This window comes from Onychostoma macrolepis, chromosome 05 (assembly GCF_012432095.1).
Source record: "Onychostoma macrolepis isolate SWU-2019 chromosome 05, ASM1243209v1, whole genome shotgun sequence".
Taxonomy (NCBI): Eukaryota; Metazoa; Chordata; class Actinopteri; order Cypriniformes; family Cyprinidae; genus Onychostoma; species Onychostoma macrolepis.
In genome coordinates, this window is record NC_081159.1 from 38,815,258 (window position 1) to 38,827,886 (window position 12,629).

Here is a 12,629-nt window from a genome sequence, read left to right on the forward strand (position 1 = left end):
AGACCTACTTGCAAAGAAAAGTTTTAAGGCACTGGTGTAAAAATGCTGTAAAATGAGGATGCTGTCAAAAGTAATGTCATAAATAGATTTTCTTTATCAATTAACTTCTATTAGCTAAATTAAATCAACATTTGGTGTGACCATCCTTTGCGTTTAAAGCAGCTTTTGCCCGAGGTGCACTTGCGCATAGTTTTTCAGGTAACTTTGCAGGGAGGTTTCTTGAAGCATCTTGGAGATGTTGCCACAGTTCTTCTGTATTTAGTTTGTCTTAGTTTGTTTTTTTCACTATTATTGTCACACGTGAATTTTTTTTGTTTGTTTTTTTCTCTGATTTCTGAACAAAAATTGAGCAATACAAAATATGAGCTGAAGTTCATGCTTAGGATAAGTGGTTTGGAATGGTAGATCAGTGCTTTAAAAATATGAATTATATTATTATTAAGAACAAAATAATACACAAAGAAAATTCTCATAATTATTATTAATAAAATTTAAAAAAATCATGTACCCCAAGCACTGCCTAAGAATAGAATAGAATAGAATAATGGTGAAGAATCTGGTGAGCTCTCAAGAACTTCTCAAGCTTCTCAAGAACAAGAAAAATTCAGAGGTCACAATCTTTATTACTTTGAAGCGTCTAGGAAAGCATTAGCATTGCGGGATTGCCTCCGAGGGATTGACCGTGTCACTCTAACTGGCTTCAGATGAAAACCATCCACTAAATACACTCTTTAACTACTTACATATCTTTTTAAAGAGTTTTTAACTTCCAGAGAGCATACTGAAAACTTGAGGTAATGAATAAAATATGTGGACAGGCACTTCACGCTGTTTTTCTAATTTGAGTCAGTGTCCACAGAAATGTTCTGAAGCCAGAATCCAATGTCTGCCGCTGCAGGAGCCCACCAGCAGACAGGAGCCACTGGCTCTCCACATTGCCCTCTAGAGACCGACATATAAACTAAGAGCAATGATGCGCTGTGAAACCTTCCAGACAGTCCCTCTGGAGGGCCATTCGATTCTGTGCGCTATACATGAATGAAACATGCCCTGTGAACAATAGACCTTTCACTATGTGTTCTAATAAAGTCCAGTGGAATCTATTGAGTGACCTTTTGGATGCTGCCCCGTGCTGTGGAGGTTTTGTGCAGATGTCTGAATAGAGTTTACTAAGAGGTTCCGTTTGCTTTTTGTATTTAGTGGGCACTGCCAATACAGGGATCAATATGGACTGGAGTGAAAGGGAACCCATGCAGGGACTCGTCCGGCTCTCTGAAGGCATTGTGTGCTTACTTGGACAAAATTTATTATAGGCATATGCAACAAAGGTTTAATAGGGTAAATTTCCTGGAAGCCAGATGTGTCCGGGTTACATTTTCCCCTAATATCAAAAGAAAAACCAATTATTATTATTATTAATAATAGTAATAAAGTTTTCTTTAATCGTTTTGATGTTATTTTATTAATGAAAATTATTATTTATTAAATGAAAAAAATAATGCGATTAATAATTACGCGAAAGGAATAAATGAAAGGAAATTATTATTATTAGTTTCGTTTAATGAAAGTCTCTTTTGAGCTGTTATGATTTTTTAGATGCTTTTTGACATTATATTTAATGAAAATGATTGTTAATTAAATTTAAGTATCTATACATTCCGGTAGTTTTTTTCAGCCTTATGCTAATTTAAAATAATAAATGGGAGGAAAAATGATTATTTACACACCTTCATGACATTTTAAACTTGTATAGCTTTTTTAACGCCTCTCCTTTCCATGCATTTGCATTAAATGGAGGCTGAGACTTAAAGGTTTAAAAAGAATGCAAAAGCATAATAAAAGTATCATAAAAGTGTCCATACGACTATAACATATAACATAATATGTCCAAATTATGAATGCATCATTTTTTTGAGTAGAATTTTTTTTCAATGAATCAGTTAAATCACAGATTAGATTAATTTACAGATCAGACTGATCTGGTTCTCAAGTTCAGTTCACTGACTCCACTTGAACTGAAATGGAAGATTAGCAGTGAATATTCAGTTAAATATCGGTTTGATCTACAAAGCTATTGTATGACTTCAGAAGACTTAATGCATGATTCATATGAATCGTGTCCATGACATTTTGGAAACGTTTTTGAAGCCTGAACATCCCAGTCATTTATTAAGTCCAAATTATGAATACATTATTTTTCAATGAATTGATTCAGTCATGGATCAGACTGATCTGGTTCAATGCACTAATTTCAGCTGCACTTACATTAATTACTTACATTTTCAGTCTACAAAGCAATTGTATGACTTCAGTAGGCTTATAAGTTTAATGATACTTTTACAATCGCTTTGAATCTTGAACTTCAAACGTTTTCAATGAATTGGCTATTCATGGATCGGACTGATTTGGTTCAACTACTGACTGAGTTGCACTGGACCAGAAGATCAGCAGTGAATAATTACTTACATTTTCAATCTACAAAGCTTTTATATGACTTAAGAAGACTTATAATAACTTTATTGATGCTGAAGCTTAAACCCCTCAGTCACCATCTATTGTAGAAAAGATCAGCAATGAATTGATTGATTCATTTATGGATCGGACTGATCTGATTCAACTGACTCCAGTTGCACTGTAACAGAAGATTAACAATGAATAATGACTTAAATTTTGGTTTGATCTACCAAGCTATTGTATGATTTCAGAAGACTTAAAACTTTAATGGTAACTTTACAAAAACTGGTGAATGAGGCTTTCAAGCTTCAAAACGATTGCAAAGCATGGTGAGAAAAAGGCAACCAAAACTAGAAGATTTTGTGTTCCACAGAAGAAAGTAAGTTAAACAGGTTTAGAATGACATGAGTCTAAATATTGACAGTATTTTGAGTGTTAGATGAACTATTCCTTTAATTAAAAGAAAGGATTGTATAGCAGTAATGCTTATGACATGTTTTGGTGGGATTCACCTTCTAAGAAAGTCCTTTGTGAAGCCAGTCAGGTGTTTTATTGTTTGTTTATTTATGAGAAAGGAAAGACAGCATGCATTGGAGCGTTCATGTTGTTATTAGGTTTTCAAACCTGCATGGGGTTTATGTTGTCAAGATAACATAATACATAATTTACACCAGGCTTATTGGCCTTAATCACACTAAGAACGAGCAATGCATTATGGGCAATGCATTAACCTCTGACATTAAGCTCACAGCTGATGCTTCCCACCAATGGGCCGGATCTAAAAATGAAAATCTCTTGGAGGAGTGTTTCTCTGTCAAAGCAGGTGATGCACCCAGGAGAGCTTCAGGAGCAGTGAAGAGAGACAAAAAGAAGTCCCTTTCTCTTCTTGTCACTCAGCGTTTGACGTGGGTGACACGGTGAAAAGTTTACGCTCTCCCACTGAGATGTGTGAGTATGTGTGTGTGCAAAACACGGGACACCTGTCACTATGTGGAGGGGCTAGAAAATGCCTCAAAATCTTGGCGTTGGAGGTTGAGAGTCCATCGGACGTAATAGGCCATCAGGTCTTGATATGTGCACCTGGGTCCTGTCGCTGGAGCTCTGGTCCACAGCTGGAGGAGACAATGGTATCATTACACCACCCAAATCCATCACAGCACCAGATAACTCGTAATAAGACTCATATGTCTCAGAAAGAATGCATATGTTTTTTACTAAGTGCATTTGACGAAGAATGCATGCGGAAAATCCCTACTAGGGAATCAAACACCTGCTTGCGAATATATCAGAAATCTGGGCAGAAAAGCAAAGATAACCCACCCACGCTGAGACAGATTAGTGTGCGGTGGATGACTTCCACCATGCCAAGCACCTTTTGATTAATATGTTTGCATTGCAACGTGCTATGCATTTCCACCAGGATGCTCTTGCACATGCAAAATAATAAGCATCTTTGGCATGCTGTCTCGCGCTAGAGTTTGGGATGCTTTCAGTCTCTTGTTTGGACAAATCTGACAAAGCCTTTGAGTTTAAGAACAGCAGTAACTCACGGCTTATCAAACCGTATGTGAATTTTTGAAGACGAGTTTCCATTAAAGAAATGCCAAAGGGGATGGGATCTGTCCCAGGCCTGTGAAAACATTAGTCACATCTCTTCTTGTTTCAGGGGGGTCTGGAAATCACGTCTATCACAGTTGCCCGTGGAGAAATACATGCACTGAAATGAATGAGAATGAATGAGAGGGGTTTTATGTGCTTGATAGTGGTGTTGCGCATAGAATTCTGTGTAAGGGGGCGTTCATATGGAGGATGTGTTCGTTTAGTGCTATTTTTCACTCAAGATGTGTTCCTGTCTCCCTTCTGTGCATGTTTTTTTTAATTGTGTGTTTATATCAGGGCCAGACATTTTGAAAATGCCACTCAATTGTTCATATATCTGTAAGGGACAAAAACAATGATTCATTCAGGAATGAAACAATTGTGATGCTCTTTATGAATCATTAGTCACTGAGTCATTGGTTTAAACGATACTTTCCAAGAGCTTATTCATTCAGGAAAGACACTGTGTCTGAATATGCCTACTTCTACACTATATTGACCTGATGTAGCCCCTCCTCTTTTTAGCACTGCGTTTGTTGTCTTCCGTCTTCCGGTTGTACTTCCACAGTGATCTCACATGACAACATGGCTTATAAAGCACGTCTGAATTCAGTTATGAAATAAATTTCAAACCAAATATAGTAGTCTACATGCTAGACAGTGTGCGATTTCGGACACAGCTCGAAACTTTTGTGGGTTAGTCACTGATTCATTGACTCAAGTGAATACTAGGCTAATTCAAAAGGTTTAAGTTGCTCAGTATTAACTCCTTGTTCATTGATTTGGCGGTGATTCAATTATTTTACTCAGAAATTGCAAGTAAATTTCTCAAGAAACAACAAGAAACACATTGAGTTAAACATAGAATAGCCTAATACTATTTGAAATAATAATAGCCTATATGAGACTTGTAAAGACATACTCAATTTGATTTAATGAGTAAATGTTCCGCTTTAAATTTTATTTAAATTAATTAAATATAAGTTTTTGACAGTGTTTTATAGGCTTAAAAATAAATATGCCCACGCAAATAATATTCATGTTCAGAAAATGTCACATTTTAAGACATCCTGCCATGTTAAAAACAAGCAGATCAACTTTTCAAAACGCGTCAAGAGTGTTCCAATCTGTTACGCTCCGTCTAGCTGCTGAACGCAAGAACGCGCCCTGTGTAAACGCCTCCCAACACCTGCGGCGGGAAATACCTTGTGGAGAACAGCAGCTTACACTCAGACTAAATATAGATCCATCGCGAGGGAACCCGGACACCGCGTCTCCCCACGCACAGCACTGCTCGCTTATCTGCATGTTGTGATTAGCTGGAAAGTTTGATTATGTCGGTGCCATCTTTTCCTGTTTTTTTAAATATTAGATTTTTTTTTACACAGGAAAAAACAAAAACTGGATTTCTTTAGAGAAAAAGACCCTAACCTTCAACTACACACGCGTAAAGCGCATTTTTAACTCATTGTTCTTGGCAGCGCGCACACGCTGTCCAACAAGTGCGTGCTCGAGGCTCAACTGCTGTGTCTTAAGAAGCGATTGAGGAGAAAACAATCATATGAAGATCACTGTCTAACGACCTGGAGATCGAATCGATCCACGCAACCTCGCCAAACGCGCACATACTTTGTCGCATTGATGAAAATGCGCGTTTGTTTGATGCGCGTCGTGTGAGCTGGTGGATTATGTGGATCTGCTAGTTTCCCCGCCGATGGAGCCGCCGTTATTCGTTGTCTTTGTCATTTTTACAACAAACTAAAGACCCGGCAGTTTGCTTATATTGTGAAGATTCGAACCCAAAAGCCTTACATTTAGAGCACCAGTGACCTGTGAAGACTTGCAAATCCCTAAACCTGGTTTCTTGGAGAGGGCTGCGTAATTGCGCACGCTGCGAGAGTTGCCTATAGCCTTCTATCGGACCTTTCCATGGAATCCTCTCAACGCGTGATTTCCAGTGAGGGTTTCAGTCCGATCTGATGTGGGGTGAAAAGTTGCCTTCTGGACAGTAAATCTCATATATGAGGATCAATACACACGTGCTGGTCAACATAAATTGCAAAAATGCCTATGCATCCGGTGACTTCCACTTTGATGTACCGGGGTATCTGCACCATTCCTGATATCCTGTCGTACCGGGCACCGGTCAATCTGCCTGAGGATGAGGTGGAAGGTGAGTTAGAGGGTCCTGGTGTTGTTTGAAGCCCATATTCGCTTGTGTTTTATATAAAAAATGAATAAATTCGCACAAATTCTTGCATTGCTTTAGTATATTTCGACCTGTTTCCTGGACAGAAGGTCGGTATTTTGCGCACCTGTTCGGTGACCCCCCACCCCCCATATCTGAATGACCCAATTTCCACTTAAAATGTGTTGTAAGTGAACAGTAAAAAGAAACACTTCCCCCCCCCCCCCTTTTAGTTAGAACAGTTTTGAAGGATTCAGCACCACGCACAGCGTAGTTCACTTAAAACGGGTGAAAATCCTGTTACCTGTGCCTGTGTTTCTCTTTGAGGTGGATAAATCTGATGGTGTGATTTATGGAAAGTAGCTTTATCACAAACCATGCAGAAAGACCTGTGAGTGGTATGCAGCAGTTCTGGCATCTCTTTGACTTCAAACTTAGTTTTTCAGGATGTGTGTGAGTAAATTAGAAGTGAATCCAAATATATTTGACACACCATTCTAAGGAAATACTAGTAGTGTTTTTAGTTTCTAAACCATATTAAACTAAAGATGTATTTCCATAGCACGGTTTCTCATCTGTGTGGGAAAGTTTACTCTGATGAGTATCCGACTGTATATAATAGTATAAAAACAGAAATAGTCTCATGTTTAGCTTTTCTGATTAAAATGATGTTTTGTGTTATTTAAGGAGAGTAGGTCTCTCATAAGCCAGGAAAAAGACCTGTTCGTGATACGCAGCACTAACGTGGACCTCTCATTTGCAGTGACACCTGTGTCATTGAAAGAGTTTTTGATACCATGTCATAAAACCAACACTTTTAATTTTTAGAATCTGAAACATATTACACTATACCATATGCAAATTAATAGACTGCTTGATTTATACATATTACCCCAGTGTTTCCCAATGCATGGAATATCCCTAACACATTTTTTATCCCTGCATATTTTGGATGACCCTCTTAATTAACACACTTGGTTTATATCATCAGCTCATAAACAGTGGTACCAAGACCTGAACTGGTGCGTCTGATAGAGAGGCATCCAAAATGTGCAGTGCTGCGGACCTCCAGGATCAGTATTGAAAACCACTGGTTTACCTTGATAAGTATCCAATTAAAAGAAATCAGTAAAATGTAATTTGAACTAGCCACAGCATGCTCAATACAGAAAAATAAATGTCTTTTTTTTTTTTATTAAACAAAACACAAGAAAATGCCGGGGGGGTTTCTACCACCATGCAATGCTTTAGGTAGGTTACATGTGAAATGCAAACTATAATCAGCTCAGTGTAATCAGATTGCATCAAAATCCCATGCTTTTCATTTAACGTCTACGCATGTTGACAACATTTGAAATCAATTTATTATTTAATTGAAAAAATATAAATGTTTGTAATTGTGAATGTGAAAATGTGCCATCAAACGCATTCATTTGGATTAGTTTTTCCATTAAACCTTGCATATTGACGTCTGACTGGTGTGATTGTCAGCTCAGTTCAAAGTGTCTTTCCAGATCAATCTTTTGTGATTAAGCTTTAATTAAGTATCTCAGCACCTCATTGCAATTCCATTCATCAAGGGATGTTTTCTATCAGTGCATCCAGTTAAATAAAATATAGCCCAAAATCTCAAGGCTGATTCTCATGCTCTTAACCCTTGAAAACCTGCCGGTCTGAACTAACACAAGCTAAATGGCGAAAAAGTGCAAGAGCAAGACGTGAGGGGCCACATATGGATGTTTCCTGTAGTACATGATTGTGTGCGTTCTGTACATACACAAATATCCATGTGTGAATGTGACAGTCAATCTATTTGCAAATGTGCCTGCATGTTCACAAAGGAAAACTGTGCCGCATGTGGTCACCCCAGATCATATACTGTAGTTTGTGTAGCATTTCCAAAGAGATGGAAAACAGAGTGTAAATATGAGGAGACAAATCACTGGGTTTCATCCTCATTACAGTTTTGCTTTTATACAGATTTGTTCAGCAAATATAAATGTAGCTCATGGACTAAATTGTTGGTGCAGTTGTGCTCACACTTATGAAGTAGGCCATGCTCATTCTTGTCCTTAGGATATATAGTTGTTTATTTGTGAATCTTGAGTTTGAGCCAGATTTTGATATTTTGCTTTGAACTCGTATGACATGCTGGGGGCAGAAACTGTGATGTAATTTGTGAGCTAGATCTATGCATCTTTATTTTAGTTAGCAATATTTCATCATAAACCCGTCCTTATACAAAATGAAGAATGAGGATAAGAGCCTCCGCTAAACCTCGAAGAATTCATTATTATTCTCAGATGAAGATTGCTTTAAGTCTGGTTCATCTAAATGACATTATCTCCTGACTGTATGCTCACACACACTGGACATCTTAACCCGCTGATAACGTCCTTTAAAGGATTAGTTCACACAAAAATGAAAATTCTGACATCATTTACTCATTCCAAACCTGTATGACTTTTTTTTCTTCAGTGGAACACTAAAGGAGATGAATGGAGAATGAAGCTTTCAAGCTTTCCAATTCATTAAAATGACTTATGTGCTATATTCCAAGTCTTCCGAGGCTGTACAAAAGCTTTGTGTGAAGAACAAACTGCTATATGAGTCATTATTCGCTGATAATCCTCAATTCTGTTAACCAGTGTGACTGAATCAAGTCAGTGAATTAGTGTGAATGAATCTGTTGTACTTGTTTAGTGAACTGGATCGATTGATTCATTGAAAAGATCTGAAAATGTACTCACCCTCACGCCATCCAAGATGTAAATGAGTTTGTTTCTTCATCAGAACAGATTTGGAGAAATTTAGCATTGCATCATTTGCTCACCAATGGATCCTCTGCAGTGAATGGGTGCCGTCAAAATAAGAATCCAAACAGCTGATAAAAACAACACAGTAATCCACAAGTAGTCCACACCACTCCAGTACATCAGTTAATGTCTTGTGAAATGAAAAGCTGCATGTTTATAAGAAACAAAGTTTGAAGTTTTTAACTTCAAACCACAAACACAAGTTATAATCATAATATTGCTTTCTCCAGTGAAAAAGTCTGAATCCAGAGAGAAATATGCACAGATCAAACACAGTCCAAAATAGTTCTAAACAAAAACATCAGGGCCCGTATTCATGAAAAATCTTAGTGCTAAGATGTGCTCCTAGTAACAAAATTCTAAATTCTTAGAAATGTGGGTGTTTCCTCTTAAAATTAAAGAAAAGATCCTACTAAAGAAAAAAGTAATTCATAAAACATCTTAACCCTAAAAAGAGGTCTTAAGGTCCAAAATTGTTAGGAGTACAGACGAGGACTTTTAAGAGGCTTAAGAGTTTCTTTAGCAGTGGAGAAAATGGACGAAACATGAAGAGGGAGAAGAAATGTGTTGCACACAATGCATGACAGTGAGTTAATAAGACGCTACATATTAGATCGTGCAGGGATCATGTTTGTGACCGATCTTATTAGAGACACGCTAACATCTCAGACACCGCACAGAAATGCCATAGCGCCAGAAATGGAAGTAATCACTACATTAACATACTTAGCAACTGGAAAAATGCAACTATGCAGCAGTGATGATCTGGGTCTGGCACAACCTTCTATAAGCAAAGAAGGTCACGACTGACAGCCACCATGAGTATGTGGTTTCTGCTTAGGTGTGGTTGTAGTAGTTTCTACCTTTTTTAAAATACATTTTAAATACACAAAGTTACTGGTTAATCTTGAATTGTTCTTGAAAATATTTGTATGCAAATTTCACATACAAATTCATTGTTACTTCCCTCACAAGTATGAATGGCAAGACTTTCATTGGATAACAGCTTACATTTCAATTTTTTCCTCATGCACGTATTGTAAATCTAGCGGAAACGTCACTATTATGATGTGTTTTCGTCATTTTGTCATTAAAAAGACTGGCCAGAATGTTCTAAAAAACTCACAGTTAGTGTTCAGAGTTTGTTTATTTAAAAGATAAGCACTTCTTTTACCCATCATGATTGACAAGAAGTAGAATGCCGCTTTTTCTTTGGAGTTTATTCACTATGAACCAGTGACCCATACTGTATGATTCACATCAACTAAATAAACATCCATTACCGGTAAGGCTTTCACTGAATGTGCATTCAGTACAAACCAGCAGCCTCATGGCATTGTGAGAGTGAAATTCAGTTAATGTGCAGGGTCCTCCGTGCGCCAGGAATTACCCAGCTGTTAACCGCATCCCACATCACGCGCCACATGGTCTTTCTATGGCACTGCATGACAATCAGACATCAAGCTTGTTTGGAATTTCATTAAAAGAGGTTGGCAGCGGTGACGGAAGCAAATAAAGCTGTGATTAAATTTGGTGCTGTGGATGGATTTCAGAAAGCAATCTCAAAGCCCATTGTCACAGGGATGGTAAGGGTGTCGTTTGCCGCCTCTTAGAGCATGCCAGCCCCTCTTGATCAAGCACACGCTGACAGCATGGTGGACTGTTGTACTGATGTTTTACAAACACCAAGTCACATTCGGCCTCAGGTGCTTCTCAGTCAAAAATGGATGAAACTAAAGAGGGCGTATCATAGAAAACAGGATTTTCTGTGCTCTTCTTATGATGGTCCTTCTTAAATCCAGCGTTTATGGACACTAGGCTGCAAAAAACGTTTTTCAGAAATCATCACAGTATCTATGGCATCACAATGTCTACTTAGTATTCAGCAGCTTCACACACCATTGTGACAGACAATGTGAGCTACGTCGGTATGCAGAGGGTGTAACCAATCACAACAGAGATCACTATTTGGAAGTTGGATGGAAAAGATTATTAGTGAATAGCGACTTAAACTTAAACTTTTTAAACTTAATAAAAAACTTTTATATAGAAATTAATACTTTTAGAAACATTAAATTGATCAAAAGTAAATGCAATGTCAAGGTAAATGCATTTCTAATGCTACAAAATGTTGATGTAACAAAATATTTCAAATACAGTTAAATTGTATTAATAATATACAATAGTACTTTTTGTTTATTGCATTTTTGATCAATAAATGCAGCCTTGGTGAGCTTAAAATACTTTTTTCAAAAACATTTAAAAATCTCACTGACCCCCAAATTTTGAACGGTGTTGTACTTAATAATTAAACTGACAAATTAAAAATATTAATTATTTCCACTTTGTCTGATATCTTGGATTTATGTATTTATTGCAAAGTTATATTTCTTTTATATATCTACATAGTTCATTTATTTTTGTTTGGCTTATATATCAAGAACATTGGAAATGGTGTCAACTTTGAAGTTTCTACACGTTGCATGCTGAATTCAGATGATGTATCTTAGAGGGAATGTATTGTGCTGATGTGACATCCACTGATGGATGCAGATCTGTCTGATTTGGCTGACAGTAGCGTAACCAACTGACAGATGGTTTCAGTACTGGGGAAAATTCAAGCAATTTTCCAGTGATCTACTACCATAACAGTATAGGAAATTGGGTTTGCTCATAAAAATTGCTCATAAGGGTAACTAACATCATTCTCACTAATGAGAACTACTTATCGTTTGATTAATACTAGTACTGATTAATTTGCATACTAGGAGAACCATGTAAGCGTTACAGATGTGGCTATGTGTAGAAATAAAGCTATTTAAATGCAATAGCTTTAAAATGGTTTCTAGAATTATTTAAACCCTTTTGTGTGTTCAGAAACTCAAAGTATAAAATGTTCAATAACCCTAACCTAATTAAATTGAGGAAAACTTTTGCATGTAATTAAATTAGGCGTTTTCTTATAACAGGTTTGTTCTAGTCTTCTTGTATAATTTTAAGTTAATTTAGTTATGTTCCTAGATGCAATCAAAATGTCAAGGACATCTGAATACATTTCTTAATTTTTTGGGGGGGCTTTTTACCAAACATTGGTTATTGATTTTTCCTTCTGGCATAAAGAAATAAAGTCATTTTAATTTAGTAGAGTGCTAAATTAAATGATCTTGAACAAATGATGTCAGGCTTACATTAAATATTAACTCTCATAATTTTCCAATGTGTCTGAGTATGTCTGGATTTACACAAATCAAGTATGGCATTCAGTCCCCTTGGTAAAAAATGCGTCTCGGGCCCCCTGTCCCTCGCCGGGCCCTTGGAATCGTCCTTTGGTGAACAAGTGATGCGATGCTACATTTCTCCAAATCCATTGAAGAAACTAACTCGTCTACATCCTGAATGGCCTGAGGGAAATTTCAAGCAAAATTAAATTTTTGGATGAACTATTCCTTTTGTGTCTATTCTTCCCGCAGAGTATCATTTTATGGGAGTTTTTTCTCTTAAACTTTGAAAGCAAGTGTAAAGAACCTTTTAAGATGCAGATAATGGACTTACAAGTGGTAATTTTATGAATG

The 12,629-nt window shown here is 37.1% G+C and overlaps 1 protein-coding gene across 1 annotated transcript in view; it reads left to right on the forward strand.

Moving 5' to 3' along the window:
* The first annotated feature begins 5,272 nt into the window (after nt 1-5,272).
* Nucleotides 5,273-12,629, forward strand: part of LOC131541162 (calcium-binding protein 7) — a 44,814-nt gene continuing 37,457 nt past the window's right edge. Inside the window, exon 1 of the mRNA XM_058776735.1 lies at nt 5,273-6,226. Coding sequence (XP_058632718.1) covers nt 6,118-6,226 — 109 coding nt within the window. The 5' untranslated portion in view covers nt 5,273-6,117. The remainder of the gene's footprint in view (nt 6,227-12,629) is intronic.